The sequence below is a fragment of the Pagrus major genome, chromosome 11 (genome assembly GCF_040436345.1).
Source record: "Pagrus major chromosome 11, Pma_NU_1.0".
NCBI lineage: Eukaryota > Metazoa > Chordata > Actinopteri > Spariformes > Sparidae > Pagrus > Pagrus major.
In genome coordinates this window covers 15,443,607-15,466,899 of record NC_133225.1, presented here as the reverse complement: position 1 = coordinate 15,466,899, position 23,293 = coordinate 15,443,607, and the positions used below count along the sequence as shown (strand labels likewise).

General features: G+C 39.8%; 1 protein-coding gene across 1 annotated transcript in view; it reads left to right on the top strand.

The window, feature by feature from the left end:
* The window catches only part of agbl4 (AGBL carboxypeptidase 4), a 284,101-nt gene that overhangs the window by 8,798 nt on the left and 252,010 nt on the right, over positions 1-23,293 (top strand). The window contains exon 3 of the mRNA XM_073476442.1: positions 17,185-17,309. Coding sequence (XP_073332543.1) covers positions 17,185-17,309 — 125 coding nt within the window. The remainder of the gene's footprint in view (positions 1-17,184; positions 17,310-23,293) is intronic.

The following is a 23,293-nucleotide window of genomic DNA, read 5'->3' as shown; positions in this document are numbered from 1 at the left end:
TGACAACACTTTCTCTTAATTAAAGTTTCCACCTCTGACATTATGGAAGTTATTGAATCTCTCAAGCACTTCATGGATGTGCTCTGCAGATTTTAAATCACCCCTCAGTAATGATAATTGATGAAGAAATATTTTCTCTATTGTCAAGATAAAGAAAAACAAAACAAAACAAAAAAAAGGCTGCCAGGAGATATGTAATGAGGATAAATGTTGAAGAAAATATTTTCACTGTTCACTGATTATGACGGTTTCATTGTTTTCCCTTTTTGCTTTTTTTTTGTACAATTCCTTATTTTCCTTTCTTCCAACACTGAACAGTGTAGTTAATCTGACCGACCTTATCTTCTCCCTGAAATTGTCATGTTGCAGTTGCACAGTCCCTCTAAAGAACGACTGATTAGAGTCTAAAGCAAAATTTACTGAGCAAAGACAGAGAGATAGAAAACACAGAGTGAGAGGGAGATGATGGGGAAGAGGAAAAAAAGGAAGTACAGAAGAAAAGAATAATATAAACACTGGGGGGGCTGGCGGCTGGTATTCGGGAGATGGTGGGGGGAGAAGGCAGTCAAGCTTGTCAGAAGATATTTATATACTCCAGAGTGCCCCATGAATCAGGATAGTTGAGTTTCCATTGATTAAAGAAGAGGGAAACGTTTTTACAATCAAGCTAGATGCTCAGAATGAGTGGCTTGGAGAGGGCCTGAGCTTGCCGCAGTATACTGCTCTCTGCCTCGCCTCTCTGATGAAACAACCCAAAAGGAGAGGCAGCCCAAGGATGGAAATACATTTCTTATCAATGTTTTTAGAAAATTTTCTGACACTCGTCTCCCCACGCATGAAGATGTGACTCAGTATTGTGCATTGTGTAGTCATATGGCCTTTGGATATATGGCCGTTCGATTTTTGACTTGTACTGTATTTTTTTTCTGTCTAGCTCACCAACCTTAGATTGCTCTAACTCTTATGGGCTTTCCAAAAGAAGATCCATTCGTCTGAGTGGGAGGGAGCACTCCTGACATCTGATGTATTGAGAGGCACTCCCAGTCTCTCTGTCTCTCTTACATGTCCTTGGCAGCGGAGAAGCTTCACTGCTCAAATCACTAAATGGCCTCTCCAGTTTCCCTTTTAGCAGTTTTCTCTCCTCTCTCTTTCTTTTAAGTCAGGAGTAGAGTATGGAGATAAATTTGAGTTGTCAAGGGACCGTTGGCAAGACCATTGCTTTTGATTTATGCTATTTATCGGCCATTTGTATCCATAAGAGATTACTCTTTATTATTATTGTGTTTTTTTATTATCGTCATGTCCTATCTCTGGCTTTCTTCAGGCATATTTTGTCAGTTTTATTTCGCTTCTTGTGCCATATCATACCATGGGAGTTGGAATGTGTTATATTGGCTTGACCCTGAGGGAAGCTTCCCAAGCACAAAAACTTAGATGCAGTGTCTTTAAACAGCTACGTATTTTTATATTAAAAATGGATCACATGTCTACTTGTATGTGAAAGGGGTAGATCATACAGAATTTTCACTCAAATCTGTTGCTCCCTTCAGCTCTACAGACTGTTTAAAGGGTCGCACAGTTCATCGCTTTGACTTTCCAACTTGTAACTTTACTGTTTTGGTTCACTCTTACCGCTCTATCAGTGTTGTTTTCTGCTGTAGCAAGCAGCTTTTTTCACAAAAAAGCTCAAAAAGCTCATCTTATGCTACCTGCTCATCAGCTATGAACAGTTAGTGGACAGCAAAACAGAGGTAAAAGAGTGAATATTGGAATTGCAATCAGGTAGAGCCTAAACCTCCGTGCCAAGGTGTCACAAACTGCAGTTCCTCAAATGGCCACTTGAGGCTGGCTTCAAGAGCGATCAATTCCCATACAATGTTTACAGCCTGGTGCAAAAAACGGTTTTGGTCGCAATAGCTAATTTCCCTTCGATGACAACTATGGGGGTCTTGGCTGCAAACTGTCTGCTAGGTATCACTTCAGCTGATTTAATAGCCCAACCGATACCAAAGCCGATAGCAAACAATTCCGATATCATTATATTGGTAGTTATACACTCATTTTTTGCAATGATCTCTCAAATGTGGCTATCAAAAACTTGTGACAGAGATATGTAACAAAGCCAGGATACTTTGATAATAAACTCTACTGTCTAAAATGACATCAGTGAACTGGAACAGTAAACTTCACTGGGAATTAATAATGATTACATAAGTATCTTTCTCTACATTATAATCTACTAAAAACAAGGTTTTCATATTGAAATATATTGGATAACATTTATGCCGATACCAATATCGGCTGATAAAACCGGTCAGAATAATTTCAGTCAATAAACTTGACGTCTCAGCTGTGTTTGTGGTGGTGTTGTTGGAGAATTCACCACTTTACCAATTTTTGGATTAGCTGAGAGTTAGGTGGAGTCAGGCACGGCCAAGGTGGCGATATCCGGAGCCACTACACTGAGCTTCTTAACGGCTCTTACGAAACCTTGAGTGACATCATGGAGACAACGTCCATGTTTTATACAGTCTATTCTCCAAATGAATACTGTATATTCCATATTTGCTGGATGTGTAAAAAGGCAACAGTTAGCTAAAACGTCAGTGCCAGTGTTGTGTTTACAGCTTGTTTTTACTGCTCCCTAGTGACCAAATGATCCATTATTGCAGCTTTAATGAGTTAATATACAACTATTTGTAGTTCATCTTCTTTGTCTGAGCAGAACAAACACTCCGAAGGTGGTCAACCTGAGAATCATAATAACTACAGACAACATACCTGCCTTTGTCACATGGCTTGCCGGGGGCTTGAGTCTTTTTCCATGGGGAGGTGGGAAGTGATATCAGTGGGATTGCAAATGCAACAGAGCGATAATCCTGTCTGACATTCGCGCCTGTTGCATATGGTCACGTCTAATCACTGAGTGAACACATTGGCTCAGTTGCGCTGGTCGGAGATGCCTCCTCTGCCAGGAAGTAGTACAATCAACCTCACTGTTTTGTAAGTTAATTGTTGATGGCTCTGATATGAACTATACATAGGAGACCCAGCCAGTACCTCATCTTCTCAAAATGTCACCAAATGCTAGCAGCAGCAGGCTGTTTTGTAAATTGTGAGTAATGAAAGGATTTGATTATCAACTGTATACACAGTGTGGCTCTGAGATTTGGAAAGGTTGAGGGGAGCAATTTTCAGGTTCTGAATATTATAAGAAATAGCTCATTTGTGATATAAAAATTGGCGGTGTTTCTTCATCTGTACTGAAGGATGGGGTATGAAACAAGTCTAACTTTGTTGTTGTTTTTAAATTCCAGCTGAAGTCATGGCTAAAAATAACACACTCATGTACACATCATGCATAAATCCAAACAAATCTGGTTGTTGTAGATGATGTTGTGTTTTTAATTTACTATTTCAATACTTTATATGAAATCATTTCGTAATACAGAGGCAAATTCTATACCTAAAAAAAGCTTCCAGGTATTTTGCCATACTTGCAATTGTCAGACCGTGGGAATTATTAGAGTTTGACACATCAAGGGCCCTGATTGACAGCCAGTGTGACGGAGGATGACAAGGGAGCAGTTCACCTCATTTTTGATTTTGTGACCTGTCTGTTTTAAATGTGTGTGGTGCTGCTTGTAATTTTACAAAGTTTCAAAGGAATTATTAAGTAATTTTGTTGATAAATATTTTAGGAGCAGTAAAGTTGTTTGTCAAATTTGATTTGGCAGTCTTAGATAAACAGTGAAATTAGTGAAATGTGAAATAAATTAGTGATAAGACATGTTACAGAAGCTATTTTGCACTGATATGAATGTCTTGAGATTTTCACTCACCCGTTTGACACAAAAAGTTTGAAAATCACTGCTATAGGAATATATACTTTTCGTGTTTTTGTATTTCAGTATTCATTTTTCTGAATTAATTTTCTTTGCAGATGTAAATTAGCTTAAATTGTAACCCTGGTACATCTAAGAAGCTGTGCACTGTCCCTGTTAGATAAACAGAATAAAATAAAAATAAATAAAGTCATGATACAGGAGTGTCGTAAGTGAAAAATGCTGCAACTAGGTTTCTGCACTGCACAAGTGGTGCTCGCGCACAAGTCTCCAGTGATTCATCCAGTAATTCATTTCCAAGCAATTCCTGACGCCATAAACACAGTTTCAGAACAGACGTCTCATTTTTCATCCCAGGCAAGATTGTACGGGTTGGGAAAATGGCGAGGATTTGTAATGCTTTACCAGTTCATGTTTTTCAAGCTGCCTGTGTTTATTCTGCTGATTTATTTAGAAAACCTCTCAGTGAGATGAGCTTCATTGATGTGCCAGGGTTTGTTTGATAACACAAATTCATGTACAGAATATGCTTATACAGTGAAGGGTGAAATACTGACAGGAGCAGAATTTTGATAGAATACATTTTGGTCTGAATCCAGGCAGCTATCTTGTAGGTCTACTGCTCAAAGTAAACAGTATTGAAATTCACTCCTCGGGGGCAAATGCTGTTATCAGGATTTTTTTCCGTGAACATTTCAAACAGCTCCGAATAGTGAACATGTTGGAATGTACAGAGTTTTTAGAGAGACTAAAGGAGTGTCTATTCTCGTTTGTGGAGGTTCTCAGGTGTTGTTAAGCCTCATCTTTATGTTGTTTACTGTTTTCTTCTTTATCCTGTAGAATCGTTTTATTTTGCAAAGGAAGAGTGATCTGGACTCATGTAGGCAGGAATTTCGACTTGAATTTTTAGTTCAAGCAATTTACACCTACGCTAAAACTGTTTTTTATAGCAACATTATATAACTTTTTACCTTAAAATAACAGCTTCGAAATCATGTTGATGGTACAGTGTCTTTCAAATAGGCTGAATGGTGTCTCTGTCTCAGCCACTCAGATTGGTATTTATGTCAGTGGTGTTGCACTCAGAAATTCAACAACAATTTCCAAAGAGCAATACATTAAACCTGCATTGATTGATTTTTTGGCCACTTGAGGGCAGCGCAATGATGCTGTATACACAGTATTTATACATTATCGTTGCTATGACAGATGTATTAGCAAATAATTGATAACACATTTGTGTAGCATTAGTTTTGAGTTGTGTCCTAGTCATCTGATTAATGAAAGTCCACTATTCACTCTCTTTTAGTTCTGCTTTTGAAAATATCAATTCTTCGACTGCTAAATCCTCTACAATGGTAAACAACTAACATTGACTTTTCGATTGTATGTTGCTGGACAGTGGATTTGGAACAGCTGTCTTTAACCCTCAATTGATGCTGATGAAAGCTGTAGGAGAAGGCCGAAAACCCAAAATAATGAGCTGTAAGATACTAAAATACGAGCTGAGGGAATGGTAGAGTCAGGTGGTAAAACCTGTGTGACCCTTTTGACATTACACATTGAGCCATTGTTCAACATTTAATAACTGACCCTAAGGTCCTGTTCTCAGTTCTGGGTTGTTTGTTTTTATGTTTGAGAATTTGTTGGATACAGTTAGTGACATGAGTTAAGGTTTGACTGTTGATGACGTTTGGATTAAATCAGCAACTTTGGTGCAGCGTAGTGAAGCATTAAAGGAAAAGGAAATGCTTTCCCGAAAGTAAGTAGGATGGGCACAGACTGTTGTAACAGAAAATATTTATAATACTTTGTCAAAAGTAAACATTAATTACTCATTTCTATGATACAGCATGAAGTTTGTAACAATGAAAAACTGGAAATGTGTTTAACTACTTTCACTTTAACGACTTTGCTCCATTGATTGCATGACTGTTGATTACTAAGATTGTCTTCCAGAGCTACAGTTCTTAAAGACACTGTCCAATCCTATTCCTAATTTGACTTTAACCACAACGTAATGCTGCAATGCATGCAAAGATGTGTTGAGTCCTTTATTCCTTAATGAAGCCATTCCAGTTATCATCACTGCATCATGAACTTGGCATCATCTGGATCCTCCTGCTGTGATGAGGAAACTTCATCCCAAAAAGCTCCCTGCGCTCTTTTTCTCTGATGAATTATGTGTAAATTGAATTACCAAATTATGTCTCTTAATCTCCCATATCCGATGGTATAAAAAGGGATTAGCTTGTCATAGGATGGATTTGCTTTTATGGTATATTCTCAGGAAAAAAACATAGAATTTATATCTGTACTCTGTGACTTTGTCATATATATATTTATTGCTCTGTATCTTAATTTGTGCTAATTGCACGATGGTTCGGTGCAGTGCAGTGCCTGGCAAAATGCTGAAAAACTCCTTGATCTTCTGCCAAGGCATTTGAATGGCATTCAGTGCTGCCTTTTCCTGCTTTTTCTTTTTTTTTTCTTTCTGAAAAGCTGGCATTGCATTGACAGTAGCAGCACTTAGGGTAATTCCCTAGATTGAAAAGCTGTTCCACAATGAGAGATTTCCTCTGCAGTGTGCTCCTAACTGTTGAAAAACCCACCCTGGGGTTTACAGACATCCTCTCTCCTGATTTGCCCAACTCCTGGATTCACTCTTGTCATTTCACCTGTTAAATATGGACCAATCTGATTAGCACACACAATACTTGACTGGTCAAGCCAATGAATGCAGAAAAAGCACCAGTGGCAAAATAAATTACAAGAGGGAGTCTGGACATTAGAGATGGTAATCAAGTGTTTTAAGTTTGAGAAGTGGTTCTTAGAACAAAACTGCCTTTTACTGCTCTACTGGATTAACTGGACTGAACCTCATTTGAGAAACTGATGTCTAACTTGGGGTGATTTGTTTGCCCTTGGATGGCAGTATATAGGCACTGTAAAGAAAAACTGTCTTGGTGAGAAGAATACGCATGCGTTTTGTCTGCTTCTCCAGCTTTTTCAATGACCAGAGTTTTCTGTTCTTCCTTTATTTATTTTTTTCTCGCTGACCTATCGGTTATTGGCCAGTGATTTCTTGCCTCCCTTGTTTCTTTTCTTTTCTTGCATCGGCTCCCTGTGTTCCTGAACTCATTACAGAGCAATCAGCCCCAGGCGTTGAAGTGTGCACCCAGAGGGAGCAATAACTGTAAATAAACACTACTGCAGGCTCTCCGATAACATGTTACCAAGATGATAACAGCCCTTCTTAGCAGGCCTGTTGACCTTCTCCTTGCCTTAGGCTTGCCAAGGACTCCTCAGCTCCCTGCGCTTTTATCTCCAAACTCTCCTCCACCACCAGAGCCGCTGGAAAGATTACTACTGAGCAAGAGAGGAAAGGAAGGAGGGAGTTGCACCAAGAGAATATAGAGAAGAAGAGAAAAGAGATGAGGGCGAGTGCTTGGAAGTGAAGACACAAAACAAGATAGAACAACACAGAGCCGACCTGGGCAGTTGTCCCTCTGCCAGCGCCACCACCTCCTCTGTCTTTCCTCAGCCTTTGTAGGGCTCAACATAATTAACTTGTTAAAAGATAGCATGAAATTGGAACAGACTTGTATTTACTCAGTGGCCACCAACACACAGGACACAGCAAAAGCAAAAGATAAAGAGACAGAGGGTGAGAGTGACAGACAGATTGGTAGACAGAAAGAGAGAGGGCGAGAACTGAGGGATGGCAGTGCCCAAATTGTGATAAAAACATCATCAAAACATCCAGGCCACCGTTTTTAGGCTTGAGAAACAGATGAAAGTGAAGATTGCAATTCCTCATGGTTCACTCCCCAATACTAATGCAGAGTGTCTGACAGTAGCATGTCCAGAGCTGTGGGGCTAAGGCACTGTCTGGATGAGATTGATAATACAATTAAGCCAGTCCCAGTATGAATGCATCACTATGACCCATTACTACACCAACCGCTTCAGATGGAGCATACCAGTCTAGCTCTAGGGCCTTTTGAACGGGAAAAAAATACAATTATAAAAGGCTAGCTAGAAAATGTGTTCTCTTTAGAATGTGCAGGCAGGCCTGTACATCATCAGATATGTGTGGGCTGCCTGCATATCTCACTGCTGTCCCCGGGCCCAGCTTTCTTCATCTATATTGAAACGAGGAGCTCACTGGAGCATAGATGGACTCATAACAATATGATTTTTTCCCTTATTGTCCTCTCTTATTGTCTGCTCTTATCCTGGTTTTGTTGTATATTAAGATTATTTTACAACAATTTCCACATAATGTTTACAAATACACGAGCACTCATTGTGCTTGTGTTTGTGTGGCTATATAAGACATCAGACAAGATTATTTTAAATGTTGAATTTAAATGAAAATGAGTCTTTATATTCACACAGTGTTGTGGACAGCAGAATACCCAGTAAGGACTGTGGTTTTTAAACGGATCATGTTCTTAGTGAAGCTCAAGGCAGAAATTAAAAGGATTCCGAACTTAGTAACATAGTAATGTAATGGATTACTGCTAAGGTGTTTTGAGCCTTGCTACCATTCCAAGGGATGTGTCTAGTTGCTGGTGGGAGTGTTGTACTATGTGTACTACCGTATAGTGATGTTTCCGGTAATAGATTTGCTGTCTTTTTTGTCAATGATCTTCAACATGTTTCATGTTGAACAGACAAATCTGTTTCATGTTAAACCCAAAGTAATCTTAGTCAAGCCCCATTTTAAGAGTGTGTTGTTGACTTCATGGCCAAAAAAATCTACCCAAGTATCTCCACACCTCTGATGTCTCGTTACCACATTTATCCACAAAAGCTCTGAAGTCATCCCTCCCACCCAACTATCTGACAAGTGCAGGCAATCTGAGGATTTTACATTGTGATTAATCTTGAAGGCGTTGAAGATCTACTCCATACAACATGAACAAACCAATAGGGTGATGTAGCCTACTGGACTGCTATGCTGATCAGACAAATTACTTTATGTGGCTCTTCCTTGGTTGACGTACTGTAAATGATACAGCTGTATTTATAGCTAGCTGCATGGTGGCTGAAAAGCTTGTTACATCTGTCAGTGCATTCATACCCATAGTGTTCAGCTTACACTCTCATATTTAAGTTTACTGTAATTGGTTGACTACATAATTTGCTTTTGGGATAAACAAGCCCTTGTAGATCTTTTTCTTTGCCACAAGTGTTCTGTACCTGTTAAATAGATTTTTACCAGATTGCCCACCCCTTCCCAGCTGCACTCTCTCCCTAAGTCATTCTGCTTTTAGCACCAAATTCCCGCTTTATGTTTCCTTGCTGAACAATGGCAGAGCTATACATCCTAGAAGTCACATGTTGTTGCTGGGATAAAACACTGTCAATAAACCAAAATGCGATTACCGCAATGAAGGTATCTACTTGAAGACTACTGAAGTCTCATATTAGCTTCCGTTTAACTTTTGAATGTCACCTATTTGACTGCTATGAATCAAGTATTGCACAGGAGAAATTACTGCAATGACTCTTTCAACTTTTATATGTCATGTGAGCATTGTATTAAAGATGTCTTATCACCAGCACAGACTCCAGGAAGTCATTGTGCCATGCTATGAAACAGTGTGACATGTGAAACCACATCTGTTAAGATAGTTTGTAAAGCTTAAACAAATGGGATATAACATGATAATTAGTGAGCTTTAGAGGTGCTGATAGGAGGATTTTATTACCGGTTTACAGAGCTAGGCTAGCTGCTTTAGCTTCGTATTTATTGTACAGACATGAGAATGATATAAATCTTTGCATCCAACTCTCTGCAATATGCATATTGTTCAAAATGTCGAGCTATTCTTTCAAGATTGTCTAGAAAAAAATCCGAACTCCTCCTTTGAACTGTTTTAGAAGATTAACTGCAGTTTAGTATACCTGTTAGGTAGTTAGATTGTGGAAACTTGGAGGTGACCTCTTTAATCTTGCCTGCAGATGAAGTGATAAGGCATCAGGGGAGAAGGCAGGCTTTAAGAAGTCATGAGGCAGGAGATTGATGTTGCCTCGGTGACAACTCGCCTTTAGATGAGGTGGAGAGAGAGACAGAGGAAAAAACCAGACATTTAGCTGCAGGTCTAAACTGAGACCCCTCCACTATGACTGCTGCTGCTGCTGGCTGGAATCAATTCTATCTTTATCAGTCCCCCTCTTCTGTGTCCAGGAATCCTCCTCACACCGCAGAGCAGCCGGGGGGAAAACTGATGTGTTTTCCAATAATGAAATGGAACACAGCAAAAAATAAGTTTAAAAAGGTGCCTGGCTGGTGTCCCTCAGCAGAACAGCACTCTTTTAATCTCTTGTCTGGTGTTTAAACACAGTTGTGGCCTTGCCTATGCCAGTCAAAAAGAAAGTGAATGTATTATCAGGCATGTGTGGATCACTTTGTGTGGATTGGGGTAGTTGGTTTGAGTTGCTAAATTTTGTTTTTTACAGGTGTTTAATTTGGAATTGTGATACCTAGACATTGGGTATGCCTGAGTTTTTAATTACCTCCAGCAAGGAGGTCATGTTTTCATCTGTGTCTGTGTCTTGTTGGTTTGATAGTGTGTCAGCATGATTACACAAAAACTACTCGGAGGATTTCCATGAAACTTGGATGGAGGATGTGTCTTGGCCCAGAATAGACCCCATTCAATTTTGGTGCAGACGGATACAGGAATTTTTTCACACTTTCTTTAACATCACAAGATAGAGAGTGTTTCAACATTTCTGTTAATTTCTCATGGCATAATGCATAGATCTTGATAAAAAAAGTCCTTAGTATTCAGGTACCTGGTATCTATGAGTGAGTATGATGCAGGTCCTTAGTCTTTATCATCACAGTGCCATTCTGATTTATATACAGCAAAACTATTTCCTTTAAGAAACATCAATTCTTATACCAGTAAGTTGACCTTATACTATGGAGAAATCATGTGATTAAGCTTCAGTGTGAACATATGCAAGATTTAGGACATGACAGCCTGCACGTCTGCTATGTAGGAAGCACTGTAAGCACACAGTCTATTTCATTTCGAAACAACTGCCTATTACCATTCTAATGGCTGCTTGTGTGAGTGAGTTCCACCTCAGGCCTGAGGCAGGCAGGCCTGCTGCCGCTGTACGATGATCCATCTGCATGGCAGAAACCATCCATCCAGCGGATAGCTACAGGCTGCAGGCCGGCCCATTGTGTGGGCTGAGCACTGTGACTGCTCCCTCTTGTACCTCCATAATGGGATTACATTAGCCAGGTTCTTCTGCTCCCTCTTCAGCTCTCTCTTTCTCTCTCTCATACACACACAGATACACACACACACACACACACACACACACACACACATACAAACACCCAGTCTGTGAGCCCGTGTGTGAATGACTGACTGTCCACTTGGCCACCTTATGTCAGCACCCTGTTTACTTGCCTATGGCCCTGTGTAATGATGCAGGTTTCATCCCCATTTTAGACAGACACTTCTGTTTTCAGCAAAAACATGTAGTGTTATGTGATTTCAACTTTTCTTCAAAAATATTTTGCCTTTCGCTATTTTTCTATTATTTGTTTTCATGAATGTGGGAGAGAGTTAGATACTGAAGGAGTAGAAGGATGAGAGAAAAGACAGACAAAGACAGAGTGAGACAGAGCGTTTTGTTCAGGGTTTTCCTCAAGGAAAGGCTGCCATGTGTAAAATCTTGTTCAGAACCAGCAATTGTGTTTTGTTGGGCTGCACCAGCAGGGCTAAGCTGTTCGTTGAAAACCAATTTGTTAATGTCTAAACGCTGCGCTAGTTTTCCCTCAAGGACAAAGATTGATATTCAACATAACATGCCAAGACACCACTGAAGAAGAATATGGAGAGCGATGATACTCAAGAGGAATTATGCAAGAGATCTCAAGGACTAGAAATTGTGTCTTTTTTCCTCTTTCTCATCTTCTCTCAGTCTGGAGTTCATTAGCCTCATTTACACTAATACAGTCTGTCTGTTCCATAAAGAACCAAAAATTATCCTCGACAAATCTGGTGTACTTTTCAACATCACACAGACTCAACATAACTCATCTTTGCTTTATCCAGTTTATCTTTAATGCTTTCAGAGGGCATTTCAGAAAAATCACTTGGCCGTTTATGTTAGTTAAATACTAAACGATATGGGATTGATTAAAAGGGTCAGGCTACCAGCCCACCAAAGCGTTTGAATCTGGAGGTTAGCCACCATAAAATTAAAACGGGGATCAATGGCGTGTCATATCCCTGCTGCTCCGTGGGCTGAACATGTAATTCTAACGTGGAGGCTGCAGCCATCTCTCACGTCAGGCCTTCAAGCATCAGGCTCAATAACCCAGCCGCCCATGGCTGCTGTCTGTTGCTACCAATGCTACAGTATTCACCAATAGAGGCAGACATATAGTACATTGGTCGCTATCTTATGGCTCTTCTACAGAAATTTGGTCAGTAACATTGGTACTGTGATTGTATGTATATTAGTTTCTTTGGGGTTTTCATCAGAAATACATAGGTTGTTGACTTGATATCTGAGGGAGGACTTTTGAATTAAAAATCAATTTATTTGGAAATACTTTGCAGACCTTATAGGAGAGGGTTTTTGTGCCAGTCAAATTGCTGCCTTGAATCTTCCATGTGAAGAGGGTGTGAGAGGGTTTTCTGCAAATGTTGCTCAGGTGTGCTTACCTGCCTACCGATCTCTGTGTGGTGAAGGGACCCCGATGCAGCTGTTTCTATTTCTTTTCTCTAGAGCTGCAACAATTAGTCAGTGAAGGTCAAAATATTTTGCAATTAATTTAACAGATATTTTGATTTCCATACTAGTCATGATTAGTGGAAAGGATCATTTTAGCATTGCAATTTTCTTTTCTTTTTTTTACTAAAAATAACTATTAAACATTATGGCAGGACATTTTTTGGGGTATGTACCAAACAAACATGTTATCTTACATCTGGAGAACATCTCTGCAGCACCACAGTACTTCACTATAATGCTGTTTTGTCACACATTTTTACCTTTATCAAAAAATTGCAGCTTTATGCAATTTGGATATTGCCATATTGCGATTTCGATTAATTGTGTAGCCCTATTATAGATTAAATGATTAATGAATTAATCATTGAAATAATTAGCAGAATAATCAATAATTGCAGCCCAACTTTTCCCTCAGTTTAACATGAAAGCTTAAAAAAAACCCTGATATCAAAGACTGACAGTAATTTATCTGAAGTGAATTTATTTTGTACCTCTAAAGACATTAAATATAGTTTGTTTAATGTGAATTCAAATATACTGTATAGCCTCACTTTGCACACACACACACACACACACACACACACACACACACGCACACACACACAGTGTCTTAGCTGATGGTTGTGCACATCAGCATTCACTGTCTAAAAGAGTGCAACCACAGGCAGCCAGAGGGCCTCACACGGTGCCTCTAGTCGTCTTTTGTCACACTTTCCTTTAAAGACTTGCTGTGGTGGAATTCTTGTGAGGTGACAAAGACAAACACAGTATATTGACTTCATTTACACCCAATTCATTCTTAAGTGTATGAATAATACTCAGTTGTGCTGTGCACCCAGCCAGCAGCCGTTGCATATTTTTTCTGATTTCCTTTTGTAATTACTGTGATGTTCTGTAAAATCTTCCCATCGTAAGTAATGATAGCAAATCCCCTGATTTATGAAAGTGCATAAAAACAAAGTAAATTGCAGTCATAGTTTTTGTTTCTGTGTCATCTCTGACAGTATTTGTAGCAACAATTTCAAAACTTCGTCTGGCTTAACGGCATACAGTAATTTCTCATAGTTTGACTGCAAAAGAGAGAGATTGATTAGCGTCATTTACAGTTTAATTCCAGTTGACTGTGTAAAGAAATTCTATAATGATGTTCACAGTGGCGATTCACAAGTCAATACATTGATTTCTGATAATGGTGTCAAAGCATTTACTCGCTTTAAATCTTTAAAAAAGTAATACCCCTCTCTATAAACAATCAGAGTGCCCTCAGAGATTTGGCTGTGTTGTCATCACTGAATAGTGTTATTATGACTCTTACTGGAGGGATGACCTTTGGATCCCATTACCAACTCGGTCTAATAGGCTGCATTTGGCAGTGTTAGCCCTGTGAATAGCTGTGATGTTGGTATGAGAGATGATCGATTTGATGACACATCTGTCTGAAACAGGTGCTGCTCTGCTGTCCATCTCCTCTCTTTGTCAGTGCTCGCTAGCTGCAGCTGGGTTTGGTTCAACCCTCCGCCTGCTCTTGGCTTTATCTGCTTTCAATGGCTTGGGATTGCATTGCCAACCAGCCAAAGAGCTAGTCCCTGCCTGCCTGTCCGCCTGGCTGCCACCTCTTAGTTAGCCAGCCACTGTGCAAAACAAACTAGGGCTGGATGGTAACTCAGTCATCAACTCAATCATCTCTCATTGTAATCATATCACAACAGGATTTCTCACATCAAGATATTGTGGTTCGATGTTGTCACAGCTAACTGAATGATGAGCTACAATTGATCAAAATGTGATAGACTGTGAGATCATAATTACTTCAGAACAGCACATTTTTTGGAACACAATAGAAGATGAAGCAAGAGAAAATAATGTTGTGAAAGTTCCAACGGATATTTGTTTTGTCCATATTTCCCATAATTAAATACTATATATGGTAAAACAACATAACTGATTGCCCATCAACCACCGTTAGACAACAGCTAATGTTAGCATCCAACTACTTCTTAGCTAATATTACCGCTTCATTGTAATGCATGATATGATAGATGAGGTAAATAAATTCTAAAATATCAACACGCATCTTGGACACATTTATTTGAGCCTCGAAGTGAAACTCACTAGATGTAATCAAACGATAATGTAAGCTATGAAGTGGTTGGATGCTAACGTTACAGTAGCTAATGGCTTATCAAATATGTTGTTTTACCTTGAAACAGTCAGACTCCCTACATTTATACAACTTGCAACCAGGAACAAAGCACCATTACCTTATCCCAGCATTTGAGCTTCCTATAGTGTGACATCAGAGGAAAACGGTTGCCGTGTGATTATAGTCTATTTAATAGATGAGTTGGCTACTGCATCAAGCTGCGCTCCCCTAAAAAGCATCTTTGTTCTGAACTTTGTTCTGTCATCAATGCAACAGTTGTATTTCAGTGAATGACTCAGTAGTTTAATGTGGACGGATGATGGAAAAAAGCAACCATGGAAAAATGGATAAACTTACTTGGTCAGACCTCGAGGGACAGATAAGTCTGCTTAATCTGCAAACCGGTGAATTCGGTGATCAAGGAATTTAATGTTATTAAAGAGCAATCACAAGTCCTACGACAAGTTAATGGTTTTTCTATACAGCCCTCAATCATATGCAGGATCCCTAAAATGGCTCTCACTCATCAAAACTTTGAGGATCACTGGTTTCAGAGATGCATCTATAACATTTATAACACGTTTTTTGTGTTTAGGTTTGGCACATATAGATATCTATAGATGCTTATTGAAATGTGCACACGTACATGTAAGAGACAGCTAGCTAAATGAGTGGGCCATGCAGTTGATTTCACAATTTTATAGTAGACTTTTTCTCATGATGATATGCCAAAACGGGCGAAGAAAAATTCTGACATATTTTTTTTCCTCATATTCAGGAACATGCACATGTATACATACAGAAATAGAGACATGCTTAACTCTTCCACAGTACATTTAATTTAGGCACGATAAGGTCATTCATCAACATATCGACTTCTTACACCTCTGTCTCTTCCTCTGACAACGCTCACCTTTCTTTTATTATCAGTTTAACCTTACTTTATTATGTTGTATATGCCTCTTGAATGCAGAATTAGCAGGGTTCAGATGGATGACTAGATTAAGTACAACAGTTATATATTTCAGCATAGATCAGCCACTCCCTAATCAGGCAGAGTAGCAGTCTGCAGAGATTTTTCCAGGCATCTGAGTGCAGGAATGAGACGCCACTCACCATTAGTCCGTTAGCTGCTGAAGCTGTTGGGGAATGGGCTTCAAATGTAAATACGGATCAGTCATCAGCTTATTGTCACACAATAACCTCTTGGGAATTCTTTCTGACTGCTTGTTTGGGGCCATGATGAAAATGTTGAAAATAGCACTTTAGATATAAAGTCTTACACTGAAATACTGGTCTTTTTTTATGTTTCAGAGCACCTTGTAGTGTTCTGCAGTGCTATATAAAGTAATGATAGCACTTCTGTGGGTAGCTTCAGTGGAGCAGAGCAAAGTGTGTGTGTGTGCTGCAAGCTGACTAGTGGATTAGCTCTGTCCGATGGCAGAAGGAGAGGGATCTACTTTGACAGTGTGGTAGTTAGCCCATCTGTCTATAATCAGCTGTGTCTGTGTGTGCGTGCTGCTGCTCTGGTGCTACTTGCCAACAGGTGGTCAACAGGACCCCGATGTAGAGTTGTGGGGGACGTCGAGCAGTGTGGTCTGCCTAGTGTGCCAGTGAAATTAACTCTTGAACAGCTGCTGGTTTTAAAAGCATCTCAGTTTGCCATTTAATTTGACAGAGTTGACTGGTCTCGAGGACTGGGTTGAGCACATTGGTTAAAATAAGCTGTCAATGCGTCATTTTCTGTTAACACACTCTTCTCATGTCTTTCCCCGTCTTTTTTGCTCTGACATTCATTAATCCACAAGAGTCTCCACTACTTGTGTGCCAACATATCAATCAGAAGATAGAGATGAAGCCTATATTTAGAATGTATGTCATGTAATCATCTCCCACCACCCAGTCATCTTATAGACAGCTATGAGAATTGGAAGCGGGGAAATTGTTCCCATTGGATTAATTATACTTCCACTGATCATCTGGATCTTATTGCCATGGATAGTATGTTGTGTGTCGGATATGGACGGCTGGAACAACCCTGTCAGTTGGTCTTCTGGTCTTCTTGCTCCTCATACTTACTGCTCTCTGTGGGCATTGTTTTGGTTTGACAGAGTTAGTTTTATGTTGTAAAATCTGCAAATACGTGCAGTGATAAGCCAGACAGGAGACCACCATGACAGTGAAGCATTATCAGTAGACACTTGACTTACTGATTAAACACGTGTCTTTGAAGCATTAATTTGAATGAGGCAATGTTGTGTTGCGTCTTTTGATCTGCCTGTATGTCTGTTTGTAATGATTTGAGTCCACTGATTTTGAACTTTAAGGAACACAGAAGGAATGATCCACCGTGATTATGTGTTGTGGACTGTTCCCGTCTTCTTAATGCTAACGTACGCTCTTTCATTGCCTCTGCAGGGAACCTTGGCCGTGTTGACTACATCAGTGAGTTTGAGTTTGACCTCTTCATCCGGCCTGACACCTGCAACCCGCGCTTCAGAGTCTGGTTCAACTTCACAGTGGAGAACGTCCGTGAGACACAGGTCAGCATGCTATAGTGTTCTTATTATTCATGAAGAGGGGCTTCTTTCCCAGTTCCATGCTATATTTCATAAACTGTGAGAGAGCTTGATTGGCGTAATCAAACAATACTTCGAAGTGCATGGGCCTTACACTTGATAAATGCATTAATGGCTGTAACAAACAAATACAACTGTTCTCCACTCCTGACAGTTTTTAAACTAATCTCACACTGATACCATATCTAAAATCCAAAAAATTACTGAGTTGAATGATAGTATAGATGCTACCACAACAAAATTATAAAGATTTACAATTTACAAAGGCATTGATGCTCAATTCTTATCTTGACACTCAGCACCTTACAACTTAAGTCAAATACTATGCCAACTTAAAGGTGTGATATGTCAGTTCAAACAAATTGGAGTGCAGCAAATCACTAAATTAGCTAACTGTAGCCACTGGTAGCTAGTTAGCTCACTTAGCTGTGCTGCTAGTGGTCCAGACTGGGAGCTCGGAGCACTAGGTGAGTGTTGTTCCAGATTACACACCGCTAGCTCAGGAGCTTTGGGAGGGGCTAGCTGGTTAGCATGCTAACTGTAGTAGATATCTCTACAACACAATAGATGTCTCTGACACAGTTTCATTTACAATGTATATATATATATATATATATATATATATATATATATATATATATGTATATATATATATATACATATATTTTAAAGTTTTGAACATATTCTTACAAATTGCACCTTTAACAATCCCTAGTTTTAGAATGATACAAGAACCTGTGTTTTTTTAATATTATTGTTCAAGAGCAGTAGATCATGTTATTTTGCAAACTTCTGCATGTCTACAAGGCTATGGCGAACAGAACATGTTACTGGTATGACATAATGCTATGTTTAGGCATGAGAAGGTTTCATGATGTTAGTAATTAAGAGTCATTCCCATACAAACTGTGACAATATCTCCCCAGATGTCCTCCAACACATCTAAGTGAACAGAAAGTTTTTTCTCCTCAGAACTGAGGCAGTACTCTTTTTCCTGCCTCACTTCTTGTTACAGCCTCTGAGCTTGATTCTGCCACTAGCGAGCTCTGAGCTCCATGATTGGCCGACAGAGTCTGTCACATGCCACAGAGATACATTTTATGTGGGTACAGTGAGTGTGGCTTCAGAGGGATGGAGGCTGGTTTCACCATTTAAAATCTTACTTTGCAGGATAAGAAGAAGGTAAAACTGACAATATTGGCATTTAAGTTTGACTGCTGCTTTGTAATTTGTGCGCATACAAGCTTGTCAGGCTTAGATATGAAGCAAATAAAAGAAATGAGAGATAAAGTTTAGAGAGAGACAGCCTGAAGACAGCTAAATATGAAGACAGAGGAGGCAGGATAAAGGAAGGAGGGAGACAGAGATTGACAAAGATGAGACAGAGAAAAAAGCAAATAGAGAGTGATAGAGAATAAAGAAAATAGGCAGAAAACAGCATGGATGAATCCACAGCATGCTGTTGCTGTTGTCTTCCTGTAGAGTGTCCAGCCCAGCCTATCTGAGGCTATCCGGCCTATCAGCCCATCTCCCTGCAGTGCTGTAGTCAGCACTAATCACATTTTATGGCTCTGAGATGAATGGGAGGCCTCGGCTTGGAGCCGGATCGATCCCAGGGCCAGATAGACCAGCACCAGCAGCCTGCAGCCTGGGCCAACAGGATATTTGCTGTTGTGGCAAAATGACAGAGAAAGTGTGAGAGAGAGACAGAGAGAAAGTGACTGGAGAGGGTGATATGACACAATAAATGTCAAAAGATTGATACACATCATATATATGAACACAATATGCATGGTGGCACATGCAAGAGCAAGCTTACAGGTGACAAAACAGGTGAACAACTATTTCCACTGCACACTTCCACGCTCTCTCGCTATAGGCCACCTCACAAGCTTCTTTCATAGAAATCTGTTTCTTATCTGTCCAATTTCCTTCTTCAAAGAGGCCCTGTGTGAATTTAATCTACTCCAGTAGAAGGTGTTGTGGTTAAGTGCTGCCTGTGCATTTTGCCAAGGTGTATGTGTGTGTGTGTGTGTGTGTGTGTGTGTGTGTGTGTGTGTGTGTGAGTGAGTGTGTATACAGAGACTGTGATTAGATTGTGTCTGTGTGCCCAGAATCATCAGAATTCACATAAATCATGAGTTGACATCCTAATGGTTGTAATACTGTTATGATTTGAAACAAAAAAATAAAAAGGAGAAATTAACCAAAGAATAATAGTATGAGTAAATAAACCAACTAAGTGTAGCTATGTGGGGAGAGGCTGTGCTATAGAGATATCAGTGGGTTCCAGGGGAGAACTGGGCTGTTGGAGTGTTTCATCCAGCTAAGCCTTGCTAACTCTCAGCCTGAGCCAGGGGAATGGGGAACAGTAAAAGCCCGTGATATTGGAAGTGAGATGGCCATTTTGAAGGAATGTAAGCTGGTGAAACAGATTTGGTCTGCCTCAATCAGCTTAGCAGCTTTGTGGAAATTGGCTTCACCGTAGCACCGGTTATGATGGATGGCTGGATGGATGAATGTCTCTTTTTGTATGTCCTTTCTTTTTTTTGTGTTTTTCGAACCACTCACTTACCTCAAAAAGCCCAGACCAATTCTAGTTACGTTGGTTGCGATGACCAGGACTGTGTGACATTAGTTGAGGTTTTGCTTGGTTTCACATTTTTTCTTTAGGAAAATGTCTTGGAAAAAATGCTTGTGAGGAATAATTTGTCTGAATCTCTTGTGGGCCAAAAGTAGATAAAGATCTGGTGGCTCAGTGCCATTTTGGTGTCTAATTTGGCATGAAAATGCAGCCATCCACCACGTCTGTGTTTTGTAGGCAGGTTAATGTTACAACGCCTAAGTTTCACTCAGATTTACTGATGACACAATGACTTTTGTATCTAGTTATGATCTGTAAATAAGTTCCACATGAACTTTCAAGTATATTAGAAACAGGCCGGCCATTTCTGATATATGAATTTTATTGAAGTCAAAACTATTGGACTCCTCATCCAACACCATCATCAGGTCAAGACTTCATTCTGCCATTTAACCAAATACCTGCAAACATGCTTAAATAACATGGTGAACCTGGTGTACATGTTAGCATGATGGAATTAGCTTTTAGACAAAAAATACCACTATGCCTAGTGTAGTGTTACTTGATTGATGACAATTTGTTGCCACAAACCTGAACATCAGGGACAAAAACCACCTGAGCCATGTTGTAAAGGTGGCTGGTAAGGTGATAGGTGTCCTGCAGACTCCCGCTGACAACTATCTTTGACCAGCAGGTTCTCCGCAAGTCCAAGTCTATATTAGACTGCACAAACCACCCCCTTTACTTTGAGTTCCCCAGTTCAAGAACAATAGGAGTAAAAACACCTTTGTTTCCGGTGCAATAACCCTGCTTAGTCTGCACATGTAATATAGTATTTTAGAGGTTGTTTTATTGTCTTATTGTGTATATATTCAATGTTCAGGAAACATTTTTGTACTGTTTGTTTTTGTACTTTAGTTTTTTGTATTTGCATGTTTTTTATCTTGTGCCCCTGACTTCAAATCAAATTTCCCATCTGGGATAATAAAATGACTGATCTGAACTGAACTGAACAAATGTCAAACATCATTTTAGGATGTTATTAGACCTCTTTTCCACAATTGACAAAAAACCCACTAACTTTTGGCTGTTGTCTTAAGTAGGAAAGGATACAATCAGCATTTATTCCCAGGTCAATTCAACTCTGCAGCCGTCACATGTTTTTATGGGCTGGGATGGAAACATGACACCCAGATGGACACGCTAATTTGTGCCTGTTTTCCGTCGCGATGCTCTGACGCACGTTTGTTGGCATGTAAATAGATTTCCACTCGTCTCTGCTCAAGCACCATGAGAATATTGTTCAATTGAGTTTGAAACAGAGAATGAAGTAAAAAAAAAAAAAAAAAAAAAAAAAAAACTTCCATAACGCGGTCAATGGCCTACATACTGCTTTCTACTGTTACCTGTTTTCTGCTGCATTTTTAAACGTGAAATACCAGAAACACAAAACAGGGACAAACTTGTTTACTGGCAGTTGGAAAGAAGATGATCATCTACTTTCAGTAGGGTTAAACCTTCATATATACACAAAAGGGGTATTATAATATTTTCTGTAGTGTTTCCCAGTTCTGTGGAGGGAGCAGTGTGAGTCTTGAGCTTCTTTGGCACAAATGTTTGGATTGACTGAGGAACTTATACGTGACTCCATCTAAAATATCAGAGAATGGTATTGTTGACTTTTCATCAGTATCTTTTTTACTTCATTCAACAGTATAGAAGACAGGACCAAACAGGTAAAGATCAGATTGAGATAAACTGTATTTAACGTTATGCTCCATCAGTATTTGTTGGTGTAGTTTTTACTTCATTGTAGATGCTAATCTTGCCTTTTTGTAGCGTACATGTTCAAACATTATCTGGTCAATCTTTCTTGGTGATGCCACAGAGATGGGGTTGATGTAAACAAACCTGCAAGCGTGTTGATGTTTAACCATTGTTGAATTAGTAATCATTCATGGACTAGCTCACATTTAAAATTATGAGAACTCAGTAACTCTAACAAAGTTTTGTGTCCTGTGTCCAAATTGAGAGAATTTCAACTTGACATGCAGGTTCTAGCTCCCACTATTTCATTTCATTTCTGCCTATGTTATGACCAGAAACCAGTGGATGAGTTGATATGACACCCCATTGGGTAAGTTGATATGCCATTCCATTCTGCTGTAGGGGTGTGCTTGATGTCAGGCTCCGTGAAGGGCACGGCTGTGAGCTATTATCATAGGAGCCTTCAGGGAGCCATTCATAGAAGACAGGCAGTAAAACCTTGCGCCGAGCGCCTTCAACTCCTCCAACTGCTGCAGGGGTGATTTGTAAGCCTCACTTGTCCAGGGAAAGCACAGTGCAGGGCGGTTACTCTCCATAATCAGGAAAGAGGACGAACTGAGGCAGAATAGGCCATGTGTTACCTAGAATCCCTAAAGAGCCATCATCACTTTACTGTTTCAGACAATGCTCGCCTATTTAAATTCATCATCAGTGATGTTATGCAATTTGTCGTGGGGGAATAAGTTGGATGGCGTATTAAGTTAAACATTAAATAGGATGTTGAAACCATCACAGAACCATTATGAATCATGTCTTGGTGATGCTAATCAACCAGTCCCACTTTTGTGCAGCTACACAATGTGATTGGACTAGAACCAGCTCTATAAAAGAGTGCAATGCTATATCTAAGATATCACATGTCACAATGCCTAATTAGGTTTAAAAGGCCTTCAAACATCCTTTACAATGTGTCATCTTCTAAATGTGTAATTAACTTATCAGTTTGAAAGATACATCATTAATATTCAGATATCTGGTGCAAAAGCTGAGAAAAGTAAAGGAGGATGAGTGAGAGACACACAGACAGACAGAGAGATAGGGAGAGAGCAGTGCAAGAGCAGGGTAATGGATATGATGCACATCGATTTTATTTTTCCATCCAGAAGACACAGAAGCAGGAAGAGAGAGTTGAGGAGGAGGAGGAGGAAGGGCAGTGGTGTATTTACGATAAATGACTAGTTCATGTAAGCAATACATTTCCCTCCCATCCTAAATAGAGCATGTTGGCAGCACTTCTGGGAAGTCAGCGGCAGGTTGTGGTGTGTAGCATCAATGCCAGGCTGTATGATAGAGGTTCTTATCTGAGCTCGCTGCTCCATCAGCTCTGGACAGCGTCTCGGCCTTGTCTGTGTGGGTTTAAACTCTGAGCATCACCCCTGCCCCTCCTGGTGTTCTCAGTTTTGCAGGACTATGGAGAGGCACTCCTCTCCCTCCTTTTCTATTCCACCTTTCTCATTTTTCTTGCTTCTTGGTTCTTTCCAACGTCATGTCTGTGCTGTGATGTCCTTCAGCAGTGACGGAGGGAGGAGAGGACAGG